This window comes from Callorhinus ursinus, unplaced genomic scaffold, assembly GCF_003265705.2.
Source record: "Callorhinus ursinus isolate GAN/ISIS: 27379988/994484 unplaced genomic scaffold, GSC_fseal_2.0 scaffold31, whole genome shotgun sequence".
Lineage (NCBI taxonomy): Eukaryota > Metazoa > Chordata > Mammalia > Carnivora > Otariidae > Callorhinus > Callorhinus ursinus.
In genome coordinates, this window is record NW_027397093.1 from 12103598 (window position 1) to 12127876 (window position 24279).

The 24279-nt window shown below is 36.6% G+C and overlaps 1 protein-coding gene across 6 annotated transcripts in view; it reads left to right on the top strand.

Moving 5' to 3' along the window:
* CFAP70 (cilia and flagella associated protein 70) overlaps positions 1 to 24279 on the top strand; it is a 105485-nt gene that overhangs the window by 48988 nt on the left and 32218 nt on the right. For 5 of the 6 annotated variants that reach the window (XM_025850570.2, XM_073878827.1, XM_073878830.1 and 2 more), the window contains 8 exons: positions 272 to 406; positions 12305 to 12475; positions 12660 to 12740; positions 14290 to 14381; positions 16818 to 16878; positions 17209 to 17403; positions 19119 to 19250; positions 23902 to 24027. In XM_025850570.2, coding sequence (XP_025706355.2) covers positions 272 to 406; positions 12305 to 12475; positions 12660 to 12740; positions 14290 to 14381; positions 16818 to 16878; positions 17209 to 17403; positions 19119 to 19250; positions 23902 to 24027 — 993 coding nt within the window. The remainder of the gene's footprint in view (positions 1 to 271; positions 407 to 12304; positions 12476 to 12659; positions 12741 to 14289; positions 14382 to 16817; positions 16879 to 17208; positions 17404 to 19118; positions 19251 to 23901; positions 24028 to 24279) is intronic. The other variant, XM_073878831.1, reaches the window with a different exon arrangement.

The window sequence follows — 24279 nt, forward strand, 5'->3', positions numbered from 1 at the left end:
TCAATTAATTTGAGTGTGTGTTGATCTAACTACTGTCTTTACTATTCATTAACACTGTTTATATGCATTATTTAAGTGATCATGGTATTATTAAACCCATTTTGAATATAAAGAAATGTAGATCCAAAATATCTATGTAACTGACCCAAAGCCAAAGTTAAGTAGCATAGCTAGTTCCTAAAGCCAGGTCTTTGAATGACTAAGTCAGAGCTCCGTACCTTATGCTACATTGCTCTATAGCACTAACAGCTCTCTGGTTTTAATCCTTTAGGCTGATGATGAAAGTCAGCTTTCATTTCATGGTGTGGCTTATGTTAATATGGTCCCATTGCTGTATCCAGGTGTGAAGAGAATTCGGGGAGCTTTTCATGTTTATCCTTACCTAGACAGGACAGTCTATGAAAAGGTAAGAAAAAATTATATAGAAGGTATTATCCTAATTTATTCTTTATGTATGTGTTTATTTACATCTTTAGCATATACATCTTTGCAATTGAAATTTGGAACCAGTTGGTATACTAGGATAGTTAAATATAGCACCTTGCAGTCATTCTGTCATTGAACCTTAAAAACTTGAGGATAATGAAAAGTAAAAAACTGGAAACAACCTAAACCTCCATCAACAGGTGAACAGAAAAACAAATTTTGTTGTATATCTATGTAATGAAATACTACTCAGTAGTAAAAAAAGAATGAACTATTGATACATGCAACATGTATGAATCTCAAATGCATTATGCTAAATGAAAGAAGCCAGATAAAAGAGAGTACATAATGTATGATTCCATTAAATAGAATTCTAGGAAAATAGTCTGTAGTGACATAAAGCAGACCAGTGGCTGCTTGTGAACAGGAATAGAGCAAAGGATGGATTATAAAAGAATGTGAGGAAAGTATTAGGGCTGAGGGAAATGTTGGTTATCTTGACTGTGGTAATGGTTTCACATGTGTATACATGTGTCAAAATTAATCAAATTGTATACTTTAAATATGTAGTTTATTATATTTCAATTTTACTCAATAAAGTCAGATACACAATCTTTAGGAAATGAAAGAAGTCTATTGTGTTAAGTATGTAAAAACTTAAATCCATGAGCTGATTAATGAGCTACAATATGGCTCTTTCCATTTTCAGGTGTTAAAATGTTAAAATCATCTATCTTTTTACCTATCTATATGTCTACATATAAATAGAGAAATATATATATTTCCCCCAAGCAAAAAGTCAGTTTTACCATGTTGTTTCTTAGGAGAAAGTGAGTCTATAAAACATAACAATAATAAAAAAAATTACTCTTTCATCATTATTAAGACAGCTATTTTTCAATAATAGAGTCATGAAAGACCTATCATCTATTTACAAACCAACTGAGTAGTAAGTTCTTTCTATATAAGTATCCTTTAATAAAAAATCACACTTATAAGGATGTATCTTAAGGAAATAATTTGATAGGATCAAAAACTCCATATTCATAAAAACTTTTTGGGATCTATAATAGTAAAAACTAAAAACAAGTTTAAATGTCTAATAATAAAGGTTTAGTATATTATTATAAATAAAAATGATAAATTTGTGTCCATTAAATTGTTAATGTTTTATAGATAGTTAAATGGACAAAAAGAATGCCAAAATGTTACATAGTATAGATCAAAATAAATTCCAAAAGAGTTTATTAAAATAGTTAAATGTGAAGCATATAAAAGTTGAAGTGGCTATTAATTAAAAGATACAAATTCCGGGAAGGCTTCCTAGGCTTGAAAGCAATGAAAAATATAAAAGATTTAGATTACCAAAAAGTGAATAGCTTCTATATGTAGAAGGAGCCATCATAAATAAAATTACAATGTAACCGAAAAACTGGGGGGAATATTTGGATACATATCTGAAAGATGACTATTATTCCTAAAACATAAAGCACTTTATCAAACTAATAAGAAAAACACACCAATTTTTTTTAAAGGGCAAAGTACATGAAATAGATCAAAAAGAAGAAATGCCAATGGCGAATAAATAAAAGAAGAAATATTTGGCCTTATCTATAATCAAAAAATTGCAAATTAAAATAATAAAATATCATTTTACCTGTAAAATTAGACAATTCTTTAAAATATGATAATGGGGGTGCCTGGGTGGCTCAGTCCTTAAGCATCTGCCTTCGGCTCAGGTCACGATCCCGGGGTCCTGGGATTGAGCCACGCATCGGGCTCCCTGCTCAGAGGGGAGCCTGCTTCTCCCTCTCCCACTCCCACTCCACCCACTTGTGTTCCCTCTCTCGCTGTGTCTCTCTCTGTCAAATAAATAAATAAAACCTTTAAAAAATATATGATAATGCCCACTGGTGGCAAAGGTGTAGTAAAACAACAGCTCTCATTCACTGCTAGAAGTGTAAATTAGTACAAACTGCAAAAAAAAAAAAAAATTGTCAGTATGTATTAAGAAGCTTAGAATACTTAAATCTTTTCCCATAGTATTCCTACTTCTAGGAATCTATTTCAAGGGAAAAGGTAGAATTGTATCCAGATTTTACTACATGAAGATATTCTTAGGAACCCGAGGGAAACAGTATATCATAATTGAAAGGTTATAGGCCTTGATGTCAGTCAGCCTCTAGTTTGAATTCTGGAACTGCCATTCACTAGCTGGGTGACTTCAGGCAAGTGACTAAGTTTCTCTCAACTTCAGTTTGCTTGTCAGTAAAATTAAGACAATGCTCATTTCCTAGAGTTGTTTTACATATTAAATGAGGTAAGATATGTAAAGCACTAGGGGTATAGTTGACACACAGACATCTTTATCTATTACTTTTAGTATATCCATATGGTTGGAGAATATTGTGCATATATTAAAAATTATCCTTATGAAAAATTTAAAAACATGAGAGGATGTATGTGATAGTCTATTAAATAAAAAATCAGGATATAAAATTATATTCAATGTGATCACAACTTTTTAAAAATATATAATCATAATTTAAAATATATATGGAAAATATTAGAGAGGAAATCTTTTTGTCTATGTCTGAGTGAGGAACTTGTCAAATTTTCTATCCACTCACCCCCAAAAGCAACTATAAAGCTGGACAAATTGACAAAAAATCATTTCAGCACTCTGGAAATTGAGCAAAGGCATCAACAAAATGAGAAGTATTAATGCATGAAAAACTATGAAGTTTGTGGAATTCTTGCTTAGGGGTGCTTCTAAAACTTACCTAAGCTCTTCCCTATTCCACTCCTTTGGCTTAATCAGTGCAGTGATTCTGCTGCCATAGAAGCTTCACACAATTTGGAGCAGTGGGTTGAGGACCTATGCCCAGTGATGTTGTTGGTTGAAATGGATATCTTGTGGAGAGCAACCAACATAATTGTAATCAGAGTCCCAGGAGAGAAGAAAGAGAGTAAGAGACAGAAATGATACATGAAGAAATAATGTCTGGAAATGACCCATTTTTTTTATTAACATACAATGTATTATTTTTTTCTGGGGTACAGGTCTGTGATTCATCAGTCTTACACAATTCACAGCACTCACCATAGCACATACCCTCTCTAGTGTCCATCACCCAGCCACCCTATCCCTCCCACCCCCCACCACTCCAGCAACCCTCAGTTTGCTTCCTGAGATTAAGAGTCTCTGATGGTTTGTCTCCCTCTCTGGTTTCGTCTTGTTTCATTTTCCCCTCCCTTCCCTTATGATCCTCTGTCTTGTTTCTCAAATTCCTCATATCAGTGAGATCATATGATAATTGTCTTTCTCTGATTGACTTATTTCACTTAGCATAATACCCTCTAGTTCCATCCACGTCATTGCAAATGGCAAGATTTCTTTTTTTTTTTGATGGTGCATAATATTCCATTGTATATATATATATATATATACCACATCTTCTTTATCCATTCATCTGTTAATGGACATCTAGGCTCTTTCCATAGTTTGGCTATTGTGGACAGTGCTGCCATAAACATTGGGGTGCAGGTGCCCCTTCAGATCACTACATTTGTATGTTTGGGGTAAATACCCAGTAGCACAATTGCTTGGTCATAGGGTAGGTCTATTTTCAACTTTGTGAGGAACCTCCATACTGTTTTCCCGAGTGGCTGCACCAGCTTGCATTCCCACCAAGAGTGTAGGAGGGTTCCCCTTTCTCCGCATCCTTGTCAAAATCTGTTGTTTCCTGACTTGTTAATTTTAGCCATTCTGATGGGTGTGAGGTGGTATCTCAGTGAGGTTTTGATTCGTATTTCCCTGATGCTGAGTGATGTTGAGCACTTTTTCATGTGTCTGTTGGCCATTTGGATGTCTTCTTTGCAGAAATGTCTGTTCATGTCTTCTGCCCATTTCTTGATTGGATTGTTGGTTCTCTGGGTGTTGAGTTTGATAACTTCTTTATAGATTTTGGATACTAGCCCTTTATCTGATATGTCATTTGCAAATATCTTCTCCCATTCTGTCGGTTGTCTCTTGGTTTTGTTGACTGTTTCCTTTGCTGTGCAAAAGCTTTTTATCTTGATGAAGTCCCAATAGTTCATTTTTGCCCTTGCTTCCCTTGCCTTTGGCAATGTTTCTAGGAAGAAGTTGCTGTGGCTGAGGTCGAAGAGGTTGCTGCCTGTGTTCTCCTTTAGGATTTTGATGGATTCCTGTCTCACATTTAGGTCTTTCATCCATTTTCTGTCTATTTTTTTTGTGTGCTGTAAGGAAATGGTCCAATTTCATTCTTCTGCATGTGGCTGTCCAATTTTCCCACCACCATTTGTTGAAGAGACTGTCTTTTTTCCATTGGATGTTCTTTCCTGCTTTGTCAAAGATTAGTTGACCATAGAGTTGAGGGTCCATTTCTGGGCTCTCTATTCTGTTCCATTGATCTATGTGTCTGTTTTTGTGCCAGTACCATACTGTCTTGATGATGACAGCTTTGTAATAGAGCTGGAAGTCCGGAATTGTGATGCCACCAGCTTTGCTTTTCTTTTTCAACATTCCTCTGGCTATTTGGGGTCTTTTCTGGTTCCACACAAATTTGAGGATTATTTGTTCCCTTTCTTTGAAAAAAGTTGATGGTATTTTGATAGGGATTGCATTAAATGTGTAGATTGCTCTGGGTAGCATTGACATTTTCACAATATTTGTTCTTCCAATCCATGAGCATGGAACGTTTTTCCATTTCTTTGTGTCTTCCTCAATTTCTTTCATGATATTCTATAGTTTTCTGAGTACAGATTCTTTGTCTCTTTGGTGAGATGTATTCCTAGGTATCTTATGGTGTTGGGTGCAATTGTAAATGGGATTGACTCCTTAATTTCTCTTTCTTCTGTCTTGTTGTTAGTGTATAGGAATGCCATTGATTTCTGTGCATTGATTTTATATCCTGTCACTTTACTGAATTCCTGGATGAGTTCTAGCAGTTTTGGGGTGGAGTCTTTTGGGTTTTCCACATGAAGTATCATATCATCTGCAAAGAGTGAGAGTTTGACTTCTTCTTTGCTGATTCGGATGATTTTTATTTCTTTTTGTTGTCTGATTGCTGTGGCTAGGACTTCTAATACTATGTTGAATAGCAGTGGTGATAGTGGACATCCATGCTGTGTTCCTGACCTTAGGGGGAAAGCTCTCAATTTTTCCCCATTGAGAATAATATTCGCTGTGTGTTTTTCATAGATGGCTTTTATGATATTGAGGTATGTACCCTCCATCCCTATACTCTGAAGAGTTTTGATCAAGAAAGGATGCTGTACTTTGTCAAATGCTTTTTCTGCAACTATTGAGAGGATCATATGGTTCTTGTTCTTTCTTTTATTAATGTATTGTATCACATTGATTGATTTGCGGATGTTGAACCAACCTTGCAGCCCAGAAATAAATCCCACTTGGTTGTGGTGAATAATCCTTTTAATGTACTGTTGGATCCTATTGGCTAGTATTTTGGTGAGAATTTTTGCATCCATGTTCATCAGGGATATTGGTCTGTAATTCTCCTTTTTGGTGGGGTCTTTGTCTGGTTTTGGGATCAAGGTAATGCTGGCCTTATAAAATGAGTTTGGAAGGTTTCCTTCCATTTCTATTTTTTTGGAACAGTTTCAGAAAAATAGGTATTAATTCTATAAAGGTTTGGTAGAATTCCCTTGGGAAGCCATCTGGCCCTGGGCTCTTGTTTGTTGGGAGATTTTTATTACTGCTTCAATTTCCTTACTGGTGATGGGTCTGTTCAGGTTTTCTATTTCTTCCTGGTTCAGTTTTGTAGTTATATGTCTCTAGGAATGCATCCATTTCTTCCAGATTGTCTAATTTGCTGCCTTATAGTTGCTCATAATATAGTCTTATAATTGCTTGTATTTCTTGGTGTTGGTTGTGATCTCTCCTCTTTCATTCATGATTTTGTTTATTTGGTCCTTTCTATTTTCTTTTTGTTAAGTCTGGCCAGGGGTTTATCAATCTTATTAATTCTTTCAAAGAACAAGCTCCTAGTTTCGTTGATCTGTTCTACTGTTCTTTTGGTTTCTATTTCATTGATTTCTGCTCTGATCTTTATTATTTCTCTTCTCCTGCTGGGTTTAGGCTTTATTTGCTGTTCTTTCTCCAGATCCTTTAGGTATAGGGTTAGGTTGTGTATATGAGACCTTTCTTGTTTCTTGAGAAAGGCTTGTATTGCTATATCCTTTCCTCTTAGGACTGCCTTTGCAGCATCCCAAGGATTTTGAACAGTTGTGTTTTCATTTTCATTGGTTTCCATGAATTTTTTGAATTCTTCTTTAATTTCCTGGTTGACCCATTCATTCTTTAGCCTCCATGTATTTGAGTTCTTTATTCTCCATCATTTGGTCTTCTAGATCACTAATTCTCTCTTCTGCCTCATTAATCTTAGCAGTTAGAGCCTCCATTTTTGATTGCATCTCATTAATAGCCTTTTGATTTTGACTTGGTTAGATTTCAGTTCTTTTATTTCTCCAGAAAGCTATTCTCTAGTAGCTTCTTTGCTTTTTCAAGCCCAACTAGTATCTTTATAATCGTCATTCTGAACTCTAGTTCCGACATCTTTTAATGTCCGTATTGATTAGGTTGCTGGCAGTCGGTACTTCCTCTTGGTCTTTTTTTTTTTTTTTTTTTGAGGTGAGTTTTTCCATCTTGTCATTTTGTCCAGAGAATAATAGATGAATGAGAGAACAAAATGCTAACAGGGTAACAACGACCCCAGAAAAATATACACTAAACACATCAGAAGAGACCCAAAACCAGGGGGAAAAGAAAGAAAGAAAAAAAAAGAATATGATCTGGCTGGTGAATAGAACAGAGCCACACACTAGATTTTGAGTGTTTTTTTTTTTTTGTCTGTTAAAAGAAACTGCCCCCCAAAATTTTAAAGAAAGAAAAACTTATATATATATACCAAAATAATGGTAAATATGATGAAGGGATGGAATGGGATGACTGTAAAGATGAAAAATAAAAAAGATTTTAAAAAAGCAATTGATAAGATAAGTTGGTTGAAAACAGAAAGAAGAAAAATTAAAAAAAAAAAAGAGAGAATGTGATCAGTTGGGAGACTAGAACAAAGCCATACACTGGATTTAGGGTATATTTTCGTCTGTTAGAAGAAACTGTATCCCAAAATTTTAAAGAAAGAAAAACTTATATATATATAAAAATAAGGTTAAATACAATGAAGGGATAGAATTTGACTGTAAAAATGAAAACTAAAAAAGATTTTTTAAGGGGCACCTGGATGGCTTGGTCATTAAGCATCTGCATTCAGCTCAGGTCATGATCCCAGGGTCCTGGGATCGAGTCCCACATCAGACTCCCTGCTCAGCGGGAAGCGTGCTTCTCCCTCTCCCACTCCCCCTGCTTGTGTTCCCTCTCATGCTGTCTCTCTCTCTGTCAAATAAATAAAATCTTTTTAAAAAATTTTAAAAAGGAATTGATAAGATGTTGGTTGAAAAAAGAAAGAAGAAAATAAAAAAAAAGAAATAGAAAAAGAAAAAATAAAGAAAATTTTAAAAATTAACTTTGAAACACCAAAAACTAATGATGTAATATATGGTGATTAACATAACAATAAAAAAATTAAAAAAAAATTAACTTTGAAAGACTAAATAATCATGGGAAAAAAGCCATGAATTCTATGTGCTGTATTCCCCTAGCACTGGAGTTTTACAGTTCTCATTAATCAGTAACTGGGTCTTGGCTGGATGTTCTTGCTGATCTTCTCGGGGAGGGGCCTGTTGCAGTGATTCTCAAATGTCTTTGCCCCAGGTGGAATTGCACTGCCCTTGTCAGGGGCCAGGCTAAGTAATCTGCTCAGGTTTGCTCTCGGTAGCTTTTGTTCCCTGAAAGTTTTCCATACAGCTTTGGAGGAGGAGAATGAAAATGGAGGCTTCCCAATCTCTGGCCCCAGAAAAGCCAAGAACTCAGGGCCCCACTCCTGAGTGAGCCCCCAGAGAAAAGCAGTCAGTTACTCCTGTCTCCCTGGTCTCCAGCCTCACTCTGAGCTCACCTGGCCTGTGACCAAACGTTTCTATCTCTGGCACCCAACCCCGTTTGTAGTCTCCAAACCCAGCAGATTCCTGTGGTGCGCTCCCGCACCGCTCCTCCCCGGGGGAAGAAGGGAAGACTCCCTGGTTCTGCCACCTGTTGGGTCCCTGCTCAAAGAGCAGTGGTCCGACTGTGCCACGAATCACGGTTTATGGCAACCCCGAGCTGCGAGCCCACTCCTTGGCTCCATCTTTGCAGCCGGCTTCCCCGTTCCAATACCTGGGAGCTCTGCCACACTCAGGCACCCCTGGTCTTTCTGTGACCCCGAGGGTCCTGAGACCACACTGTCCCAGTGAGGGTTCCACACCCACCCCCCCACCCCCTGCTTAGCCACTGGAGTGACGTCCCTCAGTGGAGCAGACTTCTAAAAGTTCCAATTTTGTGCTCCACTGTTCTATCACTTGCCGGTAGCCGGCTGACGGAGGGTCCCTCCCCCACCCCCCCACCCCCCTGGGGTCTGTATTCCCATATTATCACCTGAGATTCACTTCTCCACCTGTCCTACCTTCCAGAAAGTTGTCACTTTTCTGTTCATAGAATTGCTACTATTCTTTTCTTCAAACCCCTGTTTAGTTTGTAGGTGTTCAGAATGATTTGATAACTAGCTGAATTCCTGGGGCCAGAGGAAATTTAGGTCTTCTGCTCCTCCACCATCTTGCTCCTCTCCCTCCAGGAAATGTCCCATGTTTGATGAATACATTAATCTACATATCCAAGAAGTTCAGAGAATCCCCAGTAGGATAAGCGTACAAAGATCTACAATATGGACATTGTAGTGAACTGTTAAAAGACAAAGAGAAAAATCATGAATTCAACAGGAGAAAAACAACTCATTGGTTATAGGGGAGCACCAATGTAGTTAACAGCTGATTTTTCATCTGAAACAATGGAATCCAGAATGCAATGGAATAATATATTCAAAGTGCTGAATGAAAACTCTAGCAATCCAACCCCTCTGGAAAACAGTATGGAGGTTCCTCAAACAGTTAAAATTAGAGCTACCATTCGATCCAGCAATTGCACTACTGGGTATTTACCACAAAGATACAAATGTAGGGACCCAAAGGGGTACGTGCACCCCAATGTTTATAGCAGCAATGTCCACAATAGCCAAACTGTGGAAAGAGCCAAGATGTCCATCGACAGATGAATGGATAAAGATGATGTGGTATATATACACAATGGAATATTATGCAGCCATCAAAAGGAATGAGATCTTGCCATTTGCAACGACGTGGATGGAACTGGAGGGTGTTATGCTGAGTGAAATAAGTCAATCAGAGAAAGACGTGTATCATATGACCTCACTGATATGAGGAATTCTTAATCTCAGGAAACAAACTGAGTGTTGCTGGAGTGGTTGGGGGTGGGAGGGATGGGGTGGCTGGGTGATAGACATTGGGGAGGGTATGTGCTACGATGAGCGCTGTGAATTGTGCAAGACTGTTGAATCACGATCTGTACTTCTGAAACAAATAATGCAACATATTTTAAGAAAAAAGAAAAAGAAGAAGATAGCAGGAGAGGAAGAATGAAGGGGAGTAAGTCAGAGGGCGAGACGAACCATGAGAGATGATGGACTCTGAAAAACAAACTGAGGGTTCTAGAGGGGAGGAGGGTAGGGGGATGGGTTAGCCTGGTGATGGATATTAAAGAGGGCACATTCTGCATGGAGCACTGGGTGTTATGAACAAACAATGAATCATGGAACACTACATCAAAAACTAAAAAAGAAAACTCTAGCAATCAAAAATGAAGGCGAAATAAAGACATCCCAGGATAAAAAAATATTGAAAGAATTTGTTACTAACTAACTTGTCTTGGAAGAAACACTAAAGGAAGTTCTTCAGCTGGAAAGGATAGAGCACCAATTGCTAACATGAATCCACCAGAAGAAACAAAAAGCACTAAAAATGGTAAATTTAAGTTAATATAAAAGATTTTAGAAATATATTTTTCACTTTTACTCTTAATTTCTTTGAAAGACATTATATAAAGCATTACTTATATTGGGTTTATAACATATATAGATTTAATTTATGTGATAATGATAGCATAAAGGAGGGAGGATAGTATGGAACTACAGTGCACTAAAGTTTCTACATTATATCAGAATTAAGTTAGTATCAATGTGATATAGATTGTGATTAGTTAGGATGTCTAAGAAAATCATGTGTGCGTGTACATATACATACACAAATACATATGTGTATATAAATAAATATATATATATAAACAGAGGAATTAAATGGGAGCATCATAAATATTTAACATAAAAGAAGGCACTTAAAGGAAGAGGAGAGGAACAAAAAAGACAAGATATAGAAAGCAAATAGCAAAATGGCAAACATACATGTAAATACTTCAACAATAACTTTATATGTAAGTAGCATTAAACACCCCAATGAAAGGATAGAGATTACAAGACCAGATTTTTAAAAATCAAGATTCAATATAATTCTGTGTAAAAACACACTTAGATTCAGATACACATAAATTGTAGTAAAAAGATGGAAAAGATAGACCATGCAAATGGAAAATGTAACAGCAGAGTGGCTATATTTATATCAGACAAAAGAGACTTCAAGGAAGTATTACTAACATAGAATGGCATGTCAGAATGATTAAAGAGTCAACTAATTAGGAAGATAGAATTTACAAAGTATTGTATATAATAAATATATACCTTATAAATGTATACATACCTAACAACAGAACCTCATAGTACTTGAAGCAAAATCCAACAGAACTGAAAGGAGAAATAGGTAATCTGAGGAACATTTAGAAATTTCAATATTTCGATCTCAATACTTGGTAGAAAAACTATACAGAAAATCTATGTTAAACACTAACTTAGCTTAACCCAGAAAATCATTTTTAGGAACTTACCCAAGAGAACTGAAAACCTGCATTTATACAAAGACATATATGTGACTATTTATAGTATATCAGTGAAACTATCACTGTAATCAAGATAATGTAAATATCCATTACCTGCCCCCCACCAAAGTTTTCTTGTCTCCCCTATTATCCTCTCATACCTCCCTCCACTCTTCCCCCTCTTTGTTTTTTGGTCTGGCTTCTTTCACTCAGCATAAATTGTATTTAGATTTTACCCATGTTGTTTAATTAAAAAATTGTTACGAGATTTTTTTCCCAGTCATTTACCTAAAGTTTCAATTTTCTCATACAAAGTTTTTAGTTTGAATTTTAAACCTGCCTTATTTTTCCAATTATACTTGATAAGCCAGTAGTAATTAGATAATATTTCTTATACAGAAATAATCTGAAATTGTGTATCAAAGATTAAAAGCTTTCTGGGAATAAGAGTTATGAAACACCAAAATCAGGCAAGGTTGAAAGGTTTCCTCATAATAATTTAAGATTTTATTTATTTGTCAGAGAGAGAGCACACAAGCAGGGGAAGCGGCAGGCAGAGGGAGAAGCAGGCTCCCCACTGAGCAAGGAGCCTAACATGGGACTCATTCCCAGGACCCTGGGATCATGACCTGAGCTGAAAGCAGATGCATAGCGGTCTGAGCTACCCAGGAGTCCCACCTCATAATAATTTAAATAATAGGGTAGGCAGCTAACTTTCTATGACGGTTTTACCTGTTCAACAAGTATGGCAATCAATAAAGTTTTTCATTTCCCCTATCTCCCTCTGATTCTACAATGTTGAGATTATCTAGAAAACTGAATGATGTTAAAGAATAATATGTTTCTTTCAAATCTGTCTCATTTGCCTGTGATTCATTGCATTTTTTTGTTGTTTCTTTTCAGACCAAATGTTTATTTAGCTTGTTCCGGGATACTGGCCATCATTTGATTCAGAATAATAAAATAGGAGGAATTAATTCTCCATTGTCTAAACCTGTTGTTTCTAAGAACGTGAAAGAAGAGAAAACAGTCAAAGAAAAGGATATGGATGGAAGGCTTAGGCCTGGGGATTTGGTAGGTTGTTTAGAAGGTGATGATTTTGCTAGTTTTGTTACATTCCAGAGGCTTGCACTGATTTCTTATCTGGCAAATTGCATCAGTTTAGTTTGCATTTTGTTGCAACATAAAGATCATTGTTCCTAACATTGTGAACACCATGTAAGAATTCAGTTTTTGATGTGTGTTCGTTTTCTTTCAGCAAGCACCTAGTATAAAATCTCAGAGCTCAGATACTCCTTTGGAAATTGAATCCTCTCTAAGCCACAATCCAGAAGGACAGGTAACTATGCATAAACAGTTGGAAAATTGAGTATGATATTGTGAAAAATGCTCATTATCTTAGTTACTGTCCCATATTTGCCATGACTAGCTTATGACTTTGGGTAAATTTCTTTGTCTTGTTGAGACTCTCTAAAATGAGCAGGTAGTACCAAATTAACTTTAAGGTCCTTTCTAACATTACAAGTTTATGTCTTTTATTAATTCTCCTATATTATGCACTAGGAGGAATGCAAAGATTTATGATCTGCAGCATTTACTCATCTGCATTCAGGACACTCAGTAGTCTGGTGGGTGAAATAGATCGGTACATAACTAACCATAATACAGAATTTTGATGAATGCTATAATAGAGGTACAAATAAAAGGGCTGTGAGGGCTCAGAGAAGACAGATTAATCACTCCTAGGATGGGGTAGTCTCAGAAGGCTACATGGAAGAGGTGGCATCTGCACTAAGTAGTGAAAGATTAAGAGAACAATTTGCCAGATGAAGATGAGGGAGTAGGCATTTCAGGGCCGGGGAATAACTTGAGTCAAGGCACAAAGAAGGTAGCAGAATTTGGAGTATATCACTTAATTTAGTGTATGGAGTAGAGAAATGAAAAGAAAGGAGAGATTGTAGAAGGAGGTGAGAAAGGAGAGGCTGCACTGAGTTGTAGAAAGGCTTGTTGTTGAAAGCCTTGCTAAAAAGTTTGGCCTTCATTATATAGGTGATGAGGGACTCTTGAGCTTCATCTGGGAGACTCACATGAAAGGTTTTTAAGTTATGTGGAAATAAGACCTTATATGTATTTCAGGGCAGAACTCTTACAAGGATGTGAAAAAGAGAAGGAAATTGGGGAGGGGGCTTCAAATATCAGTTTATAGGTACTTATTATAATACAGATGAGTGTTAGTGCCAGTTTGATTTAGAGAAGATGTAGTAAAGAAAGAAACTTGAAGAGGCAATATCTGGAATTGGGAAGTTTGAGGGTGCTGAGGAAGAAAAGCTAAAGTTAACTCAGGTTTCAAGCCTTACCTTCTAGAAGGATGACAAAATCATTAAGAGAAAAGTCAAAAGAGAGGTCAATATAAGGGAAATGATAAGTTCAATTTGGGACATGTTGTATTTAGGATGCTGGCAAAATTCTGGGTAGAAATGTCCATCAGGTTGCAGTTGGTAGATGGTGATGTGGATGCTGTGAGTGGGAATATCAGAATGTTATGTGAATATTTCCACAGGACTTGGAAGGTGCGGTGGCAGAAGGAATAGCATTCACTTAAAACAGTTCCAAGAAAAGCATGAACAAGTTAAACAGTGCTTCAGCTGAGATAAAAGTTTCCAAGAATAAAACTGAAAATGCTTTTCTGCAAGAGATAACCACTGTTACTATTTTCTTTCCAGTTATTTTTCTATATTAAAAATATTTTGACGGTCAGGATCATGCTATATACATATAGTTGTATATGCAGTTTTCTTACATGTGAATGTTTTCTTATGTTACTAAAATTTGTTCATAAATATCTGTTTTTAATGGAAAGAATAAATTAGAGAAAAATATCTTTACAGCAATATGTAGAAGCAGGGACATACATTGTGTTGGAGATTCAGCTGGACAGAGCCTTGGTTCCACAGCGAATGCCAGAGGAGCTAGCCAGAAGGTATGTAGAAATGGTTCTTATACTTGTTTTACAAACACATTTTAGGTATATATAAAAGGAATTCAGACTGTCCCCATAAATATAATTTTCCTAGGCTAAGTAGCAGAAAGTTTTCCAGTTTTTTTCCTCAGATGAAATTTCTTTTGTTACTGTTGTTTTCTTATTACAAAAGCAGTATATGCTCATTATAAAAAAAATCAAGATTAGGAGAAAATTGATATCAGCAAGTATATAAAAACACTCAGATTTCTACTCACCCAGTGATAGCTACTTTAAAAAAACTGGTATTTATCCTTCTGGAATTATTGTAAAGTTTCTGTATTATACACATACACCACAAACATACACACCCATGTCACATATAAATAAATGTAATTTTTAAAAACGGTTTTTTTATTGTACCATAGTGCTTTGATTGTGTTTCTAGAAAATTGTCCGTTTCATCTAGGTTATCCACTTTGTTGATATATAATTGTCCATGATATTCCCTTATTATTCTTTTTATCTCTATAAAATGGGGAGTAATGTTCCTGCAGAGCCAGACAGGAGGCTTGATTTCACCACCCTGAGATCATGACCTGAGCCAAAATCAAGAGTCAGACACTGAACAAACTGAACCACCCAGGTGCTACTGTCACAGATTACATTTTTATACATTTTTGTGCCCATTAGCAAAGATTTCTAACTACTATTTTATGCATTTAACTTCTAAAAACAAGTAAACAGGAGTTACAAACCAAAAGTACAATAATAATGGCTTTCATATTTACCTTTACCAGTGTTCCTTATTTCTTCTGTTACCTTCCAGTTACTGACTAGTGTCCTTTCATTTCAGCCTGAAGGGCTCCCTTTAGCATTTCTTATAGATTAGATCTTACTAATAGACTCTTAGTTTTTGTTTATTTTGTTAATTTTTTCTTCATTCTTGAAGGGTAATCTGCTGTATATAGTTTTTGGTTGGCATTTTTTTTCTTCCAAAACTTTAAATATGTTACCCTAGTACTTCCTGGCCTCTATGGCTGGTGTTATTCTTATTGACATTATTGAAATTATCTGTTTATCTTATGTGACAAGTCACTCCTCTCACTGCTTTTTGAGTTTTTCTCTTGTCTTTGGCTTCTGACAATTTGATTACAACGTGTCTTAGTATAGATCTCTTCAAGTTTATTCTGCTTGGAAATTGTTATGCTTCTTGGATGTATAGATTCTTGCCTGTATTTTCCTTATCCCAGATATCTACACAACTTGCTTCCTCACTTCCCTGAGGTCTTTACTCAAATGTTACCATCCAAGTAAGTGTCTTGATGAAATGTGTTTCCCTACTTCACCACCTTAGTCCCCAACATAGTCTTTCTGCCTTCCTGCATTATTTTTCTCCATGGCACATATCACTAACATATTTATCTTAATTATTGTCTTTCTTTCCCCACTAGCATATAAGCTCCATGAAGGCAGGAATTTTTGTCCTAATTTGTTTAATGCTCTATCCCCAATACTTAGAAAAGTGCCTGATGGATGGTAGACACTCAGTATATATTTTGAATGAGTGAGTAAGTAACATTGTCTCTGGAGAGGAAATTGGTGACTGGACAACAAGATTGTCAACAAGCTCAATGACAAGGAGACAATTTAGTATATATTGTTTTATACCTCATAAGTTTTGAATCGTAGGATATATTACCTATTAAAATAAATAAAATTAAAATTAGAAACAATGAACGGAGGTATACAATTACATAAGACCTATTAAAGGAAAACTGAATTTGTGAATTTGATTGTAAACTTTAAGGCAGTACTATATACTTCAGCAGGAATCTGCAACTATAAGGAAGAAGAGCTAAGAATTTAATTTCCTCTAGTTTTTATAAGGTATCCTGAAAATGGAAGGTAGAAGTTTTGGCATAAGTAGGTTGACAGTAACAAAATATATTCTCTTAATCAGCACAACATCTGATATCATTATTGTAATTTAATGCAGTCATAAATTATGTGTATCAAGAGGACACTTTTTATCCTAGATGGAGAGGAAAGAAAAGCATTCACTTGCCTGTACCATTTAGATTTCCAAAACTTCATTCTTTCAGAGACTCTACAGGGTGCACCTAAAATCATAACATCTGTTTCTTGCCAACTCCCAAGTCAAGCTGTCTTTTGAGTGCAATAGCAGTTTTAAAAAAATATGTAAGAGTAAAACCAGGGCTCAAATTAACGCAAAGTACAACTTCGCTACTTTTCGAGTAGCTGCTTCCTGGCTTCTTTCCTATCTAGTTCATAGCTGTATACTGTTGTATGGTTCACATCTAGGCTTTTACATGAGAGAATTGCAGTGCTCAAGTGTGATACTCCAATACAGGCCCTTCAGAAGTAGGAATAAGAGAACATAAATCTGCAGATAATAAAATTTGTTTTTGTTTTTGTCATTTTTTCCTGGTACAGGGTCAAGGAAATGATTCCTCCAAGGCCACCTCTTGCCCGTCGGACAGGAGGAGCTCAGAAGGCAAGTGCCAAAGCCAAGATGAAACTATAAGTAATAAGGTGTTGAGTGCACCCATTTGAAAATAAGGCATGGACTCTTCAGTATGTTTTCTAGAAGGGGTGAGAAATTGTAGCTTCTCATATTTCTCTTCCTGGTTCTGTTTGTGACCAGTGACATACAATGAATAGTGAATAGTGTTTAATCCTTTGGCTGGTAGTCTCTGACCTGAAAAGTAAAGGGCAATTTTTACCTAAAACATTATGGAATATAAAACCCAATCCAGTTTCAGAGTTCCATTATATATCTTGATCTCTTCGAGGCCTCTTTACCAGACATTTTGTATTTTTCTAGGCGGTGAGTGACTACCACATGCAGATCAAGAATATATCTAGAGCTATTCTGGATGAGTATCATAGGATGTTTGGAAAACAGGTGGCCAAACTGGGGAGTGATATGGATAGTGAAACTGTGGAGGAGCAGAAGTGCCTGCTCAACTATGAACTTAACTGCTCTGGAAAATACTTCGCTTTCAAAGAACAACTCAAGGTAAATATTCCTTTAATTGTTCAGTGGATTTTTATGAAGCATCTTCTCTACATTCCTAATTATTAGTTGTTCTCTGGTCATGTTCAGCTACGCTTCCACCATTCTTGCTGTTGGTGCCAAGAGTTATGTTCTGTCTGATGGAATATGAGAAGCTCCACTTGTGGAAAGCCTTGGAATGGTTAAGTATCCATTCCAAGTGTGAGCTTTTAAGAAACTAAGTCTTTACTTGAGGCTAGGCCAGATTTTGAGCCAGCTTTCATGTTACTGTAGCAGGCAGAAACTCTGTGCCTGGTACTAATTCCATGACTAATTATCTGTCTTCCATTACCTTTCTATAGTCCACAGAATCACTAAGATTTGAGAAATATTTACTTAATAATAATTTCCTACATAATAATGATTAACATTTATTGAGTGTTTGCTGTACACCAGACAAATTTTTTAAAATTTATTTGACAGAGAGAGACACAGCAAGAGAGGGAACACAAGCAGGGGGAGTGGGAGAGGGAGAAGCAGGCCTCCCACCGAGCAGGGAGCCCAATGTGGGGCTCGATCCCAGGACCCTGGGACCATGACCTGAGCCAAAGGCAGACGCTTAATGACTGAGCCACCCAGGCACCCCACCAGACAAATTTTTAAATGTTTTGTATTTTACTAATTTAATCCTAACAATAACCCTATGAGGTAGATATTCCTCATTTTACAGGTGGAGAAATGCAATATTAATTGGTTAAGTAATTTCCCTAAGGTCATAGAACTAGTAAAGGTTAAAGATGGGACTCAAATTCAGGCAGCCTTCTTGCTCCAGAATTTCACATTCTTAACTGCTATACCAGATTGCCTGTCTGTGCACATTTACTATGTGTCCTGTACTGTACTTAACAGATACAAAGAAAGCACATGGAAATAATAGGGTGAAAAACAACTGATGCTCATGGAGGTTAGGAGCTCTTCTCAGTAGGTGGCATAGTCACAACTTAGTTTGATTCCTGGTTCTACCATTACTAGCTGGATGGTCAAATAACTTTACCTCTCTGAGCTTTAATTTCTTTGTGTAACTATGAGCAATAATACTAATACTATCACATGGGGTCATTATAAGAATTAAATAATATGATGCATGGAAAGTGCTTAGTACAAAACCTGGCAATAATTTTAGCTGGGGTGGGGGAGCTGTCATGGCTATAGCAATATGTTATTTGTACAGCAATTTAAGCTTCACCACCTACCTGTTATCTTTCTTTGGCTTCTCAATCATCTTCTGAAGTAAGATAGTAAGACCAGAATACACATCCATATAACAAATGAGGAAAATGAGGTAGTAACTTTGATTTTTGAGGTGGTACAGTGGCAGGATTAGAACTAGAATCCCATTCTCCAGACTATCAAATCAGGCCTTTTCCTCTTGTATCATGTGGTCACCATGAGAGATGTAATGCATAAACCTAGAGGTCTTCTTTAGCTCTATGGCTCTCTTCAAATGATATGAGTTCTGCATTGACCATACTAGAGATGATGTCAAGAAAAGAAGTCATGCAGAGTATGTTGATTGGTGGAAAATCAGAGACCTGACATTCTAGCAGTTACCAAGGGAGAAATCAATCATTTTCTGAAGTTCTGATGGGCCTTAGACCAGAAAGAAGCTCAAGGGAAACCTGTGTTGTCAGCATGGTGCTGGACTTTATAATCAAATGGATGATCTATGTCTCTTACAGCATGCCGTAGTAAAGATTGTGAGAGAGAAGTATTTGAAGACGACATCATTTGAAAGCCAGGAGGAACTGCAGACATTTATTAGTGAGCTCTATGTGTTCTTGGTGGATCAGATGCATGTGGCCTTAAACCAGGTAGGTGCTCAAGAACTAAGAGCCCTTACTTTTCTCTGTAGGACATCAGGGTCTCTGAATGATTCCTTCCTTCCTTGCTTCCTTTCTTCCTTCATTCAGCAAACATTTATGAGGTGTCTACTCTGTGCTAGGCACTGACAAAAGTGAATAAGAAACTGCCTAAATTATAAAACTAATTTTGGGGAGAACAAGAGAGAATAATTCAACTTCCTGGCATAATAACTTTCATAACTGTCATAAATGTGATGGATGAAAGAAATATATAAAATCAGCTAATTAAATTATAAAACAAAAATCATCTACTTATTCTGTGAATGTGTGCAATTCTCAGTTTGCTCTCCATGATTGGCAATCAAAACTAAGAAACATTATGAGCTTTCAGATATTATACCTGAATGACAATGACACTTCAAACATGTCTTTTCTTTTTTTTTTTTTTTCAGAGAGGTGGGTGAGTAGGGGCAGAGGGAGAGGAGGAGAGAAGAGACTCCCAAGCAGGCTCCCTGCACATTGCGGAGCCCCACACAGGGCTCGATCTCACAACCCTGAGATCATGACCTGAGCCCAAATCAAGAGTCAGACACTTAACCCACTGAGCCACCCAGATGCCCCTAAACAGGCCTTTTCTATTTGACTGATAGCCTGCTCTTCTCCCATTTGTCTGTTTCTATCTATATTTGCACAGCTTGCATCTTGTCTTCATTTGCTCATTTTTGAATGTATACAGTTGTGGTTTATTTGAAAACAATGACAAAAATCAAAGTCTTTTTGTCCCCTTGGTAGTCTCTAAGTAGCCATGCTTCCTCAAGCCCTCTATTCTATGTTTTTTTCCTTTACTGTTGTTTTCTTCTCTGTCACCATTACTTTTCTGGAAGAGGAAGGTGAGGAGTATCTGATATCCTAGGATTAAGAAAACAATCCCACCTTGGGCACAGATGATTTGGATAAATTGCCTTGAGAATTGAGCATGAGATAGTATTTACTGTTGTGTTGTTTCCCAAGGAATCCCTGTCTAGTAGAGGAGAGAGACATCAAATACAAATAAGTGCAGTAGGGCTAGGTAAGTGCTGTGGTAGGGATGTGTCCATGGTAGAGCAGGTTAGGGGATGCCTAAAGAAAGAGTGATCAACTTCACCCTGAGACCTGTCAGGAAAGGATTCACAGAAGAGCTGTGTCTTGAGCCTGAAGGCTAAAAAGTTCTCCAGATAGATGTTTCAGAGCATTTGAGTCATAGGGAACATCACAAAAGCTTGGAAGATTGGAAGTGTATGGCATATACAGAAACTGCATATAGTTTAGGAGCAGAGGTTGAAGTGGTTAAGGGACATAGAAGTAGGAGGTGAAGCCAGGGATCAGTTCCAGGTAGGGGGATTGAGAATGTGGTTGGAAGCCTTATATGCCACACAAAGAAGTTTTGACTCTTTCCCTTATTAGCATTTGGAAGCAATAAATTTAATTATTTTATAAGTGGAATAATATGGTCAGATCCACATTTTATGAAAAACACTCTGATAGCAGTATGTCAGGTGGGTTAGATGTGGTGAAACTGGTGGTGTTAACTGGTTATTATGTAGTAATAAAGGGGTCAAAGATTCTTAAGTTTAGGGCTCAGTGACTGGGTAGCTGGTAGACCCATTAACCAGGACAAGAAATACAACACAAGTGAATTTGGTAGGAGGCAGGTGATGTTGAAATCACTTTTGAACATTGGTTCTTATAAGGTTTTTCTCAAGAGAGAGATCTGAACTGTAGATGAGATTTGGGGAGCCATGAGTATATATAGGCATACCTTGGAGATATTGACAGTTTGGTTCCAGACCACCACAGTAAAGCAAATATCACAATAAAGCAAGTCAAATGAATTTTTTGGTTTCCCAGTGTATATAAAGTTTACACTATACTGTAGTCTATTATGTGTGCAATAGCATTATGTCTAGAAAAACAATGTACAAACCTAAGTTAAAAATATTGTATTGCTAAAAAATGCTAACCATCATTGAGATTTCAGTGAGTCCTAACCTCAGATCACAGATCACCATAACAAATATAATTAACAATGAAAAAGCTTGAATTACTGTGACAATTACCCAACTGTGACACAGAGACACAAAGTGAGCAAATGCTATTAGAAAATGGCACCGATAGACTTGCTCGACACAGAGTTACCACAAACCTTCAATTTGTAAAACAAAAAACAAAAAACAATATCTGTAAAGTGCAATAAAAGATGATATGCCTGTAGGTGCTAGTTAAACTATGGTCATAGATGAAGATGCTGAGAAAAACATGAGAGAGAAGTGAGCTGTCAGTGGAACCCTATCAAACACCAGCATTTAAGGGATGGATGAGTAAAAGAATTAATAAAGGAGATAAGTGAATTGTTAAAAAGGCAGAAGAGCCAGAAGACAGTGGTATCACAGAAGCTAAGGGAAGAGAATTTTAAGAAGAAAAAGTAGTCAACAATGTCAAATATTCCTAGTAGTTCATGGGGAGGGGGAATTGGAACAAGGTGATCAAAAGATATAAACCTTGAGTTACAAGATAAACAAGTACTAGGGATGTAATGTATAGCATGATGACTAGAGTTAACACTGTTGTATGGTATATGTGAAAGTTGTTAAGAGAGTAAATCCTAAGAGTTCTTATCACAAGAAAAAAATTTTTTTTTCTTTTTATTGTGTCCATTTGAGATGATGCATACTAACTAAACTTATTGTGGTAATTATTTTACAATATATGTCTGTCAAACCATTATGCTGTATGACTTAAACTTACACAATGATGGATGTCAATTATATCTCAATAAAACTGGGGGGAAAAACACAAAATTTGAAAAGTTTTCATTGAATCTGAAAATAAGGAGATTATTAACTTTACATAGTAATATCAGTGAGCTAATGGAATGGATTCAAATTATAATGAATTATGGAGTAAATGAGTGATTAGGAAGCAGGTGAATATAAATTCAAGAAGTTGGAAGATGAAAGGAAGGAGGGGGGAAGTAGAAGCTAGAAATTATAAAGATTTTCTTTTTAAGCTGGAGATGCCTTTAGCATGTCCATAGGTTTGGGAAAAGGAGTCAGCAGATGGGAAGAAATTGAAAATAGAAGGAAAGAGAATAATTGATGGCAATCCCAGGGTATATACAAGTGGGAAAGGATCAAGAACAGAGAAGGATGTGATGCTTCTTCCTCAGACTGAAAAGAAAGAGATACAATGGATGCAGAAATAAACTCTTCCAATGTGGGGTTCATAAGTTGAGGGATTTCTGGCCTAATGATTTCCATTTACTCTGTGAAGTGATGTCTTTTCTGACAGTGAAGAGAATAATGTTTGAATAAAAAGCCTGAAGAAAGAGAAGAAAATTTAGATACTGCATCATCACATAATGGAATATGTTGTTGAACAAGGACAACTACATAGATTTTGGAGAGTATGAAAGGCCTTCGGCTAAGGCTGAATGCCAAAGAATCTGTGGCAGCTCAAATATTTCTTTATGTATGCAGTTTTCCTCAGGACCTGTTAGCAGCTCTTGTCTAAGAATGAAGAAGTCAGATAGTAGGATTGTTTTAATTTGGGAGTCTTCAGACCAAGTGCAGGAGAAGGACAAGGATGCCTGGAACCTGAGTGTGCTGATGGGAGAGTAGTATGAGTGGGTGGTCATGAGGTCCAGGCTTACCCATTGGGAAAGGTAGGCATATTGGAAATGAAGGAAATGAAATCAGAGAGCAGTTTTCAGGGGATAAGATGACAAAAAGACTGAAGGCTTGTAACGCAGATTCTGGGAGTGGGATATTAGAGGTAGAGTATTTCTGGTTTGGGCAATGAAGTGTGTTGCTGGACGGATTTGGAGGTCAAGATCATCAAAATTAAAAATAACAACAGAGGCATTAATCCATGATCAGGAGCTCTCTTTGGCCCATGTCAAATTTAGCTTTACTCTCTACATCCCTTAACAACTCCAGTTGTTAATGTTACTGATAATTTTTTTACTTCTAATTAAAGAATTTAGGGCAATCTTCCTTGGCAATAGCTTCTGATCCAGGAGATTACTTATTATACCAGAACTGCTTTCCTGAATGGGTACATAGGGTATAATATTTTTCTGGGTTTTCTCCTACCATTCTGGCTATTTCTAAAATGTGTCCTTTTTGGGATTTGCTTACATATCTCGCTAAAAGTACAGAAGCAACTTCCAAAGCTTCACCCTTAATCTCCTGGGTTTTTTTGATGTTTGAAGACTCTCGCTAGTGCTCTCCAACCTTCTTCATGTCATGGCACCTAGAAATGATAATATTTGTCCCGTACACTAGAGAAAATATAGGAAGTTGTTTGAGGTAGAAGGAGGCTTACTTAGAGATTTTGACTTCCCTGAAGGTTGAGGAGAACAGTTCTGCTCAAATTAATTTTTACTTACTTCTGTGAGCTTAGATTGTTGGTATTCAGATACCTGAACTTCTCTTTCTTGATATTTCTTGATACCCTTGATATTTCTCTCTTGGTTCATTCTCACTCTTACTATATTGGCAAGACTATAAGAAACCCCAATAGCATTTTCAACCTCATAACTGGGGTCTCACGTCTAGTTTATTCTTATAAGACTCTCTACTTGTCATTGCTTTGTTTTGTTTAACATCTTGATGTTGACAAGACCATGCCAGATGATATCCAAGGTGCTGTTTCAACCATTTATACAAGCAGTGAACAGCTTCGACTCTTTGCATTTGAAGCAGAAGTAAATGAGAACTTTGAAATGGCAGCAGTGTATTACGAAGAGGTAATTAAATGTCTTCCCAGTGATAGTTGTTACTATTATTTGTATAATATGGGTATAACAAATAGTTTTTAATTATTTAAAACCCAACAGGACTGACAAAAGGATAGACACATAAGTCAATAAAATAGAGTCTAAAAATAGGTCCACATAAATAAGACCATTATATTTTTGACAGAGGTATAAAGGAAATTCAATAGAGAAAAGCCAGTCTTTAAAAAAAAAATGGTATTAGAACTGTTGGTCATCCATATC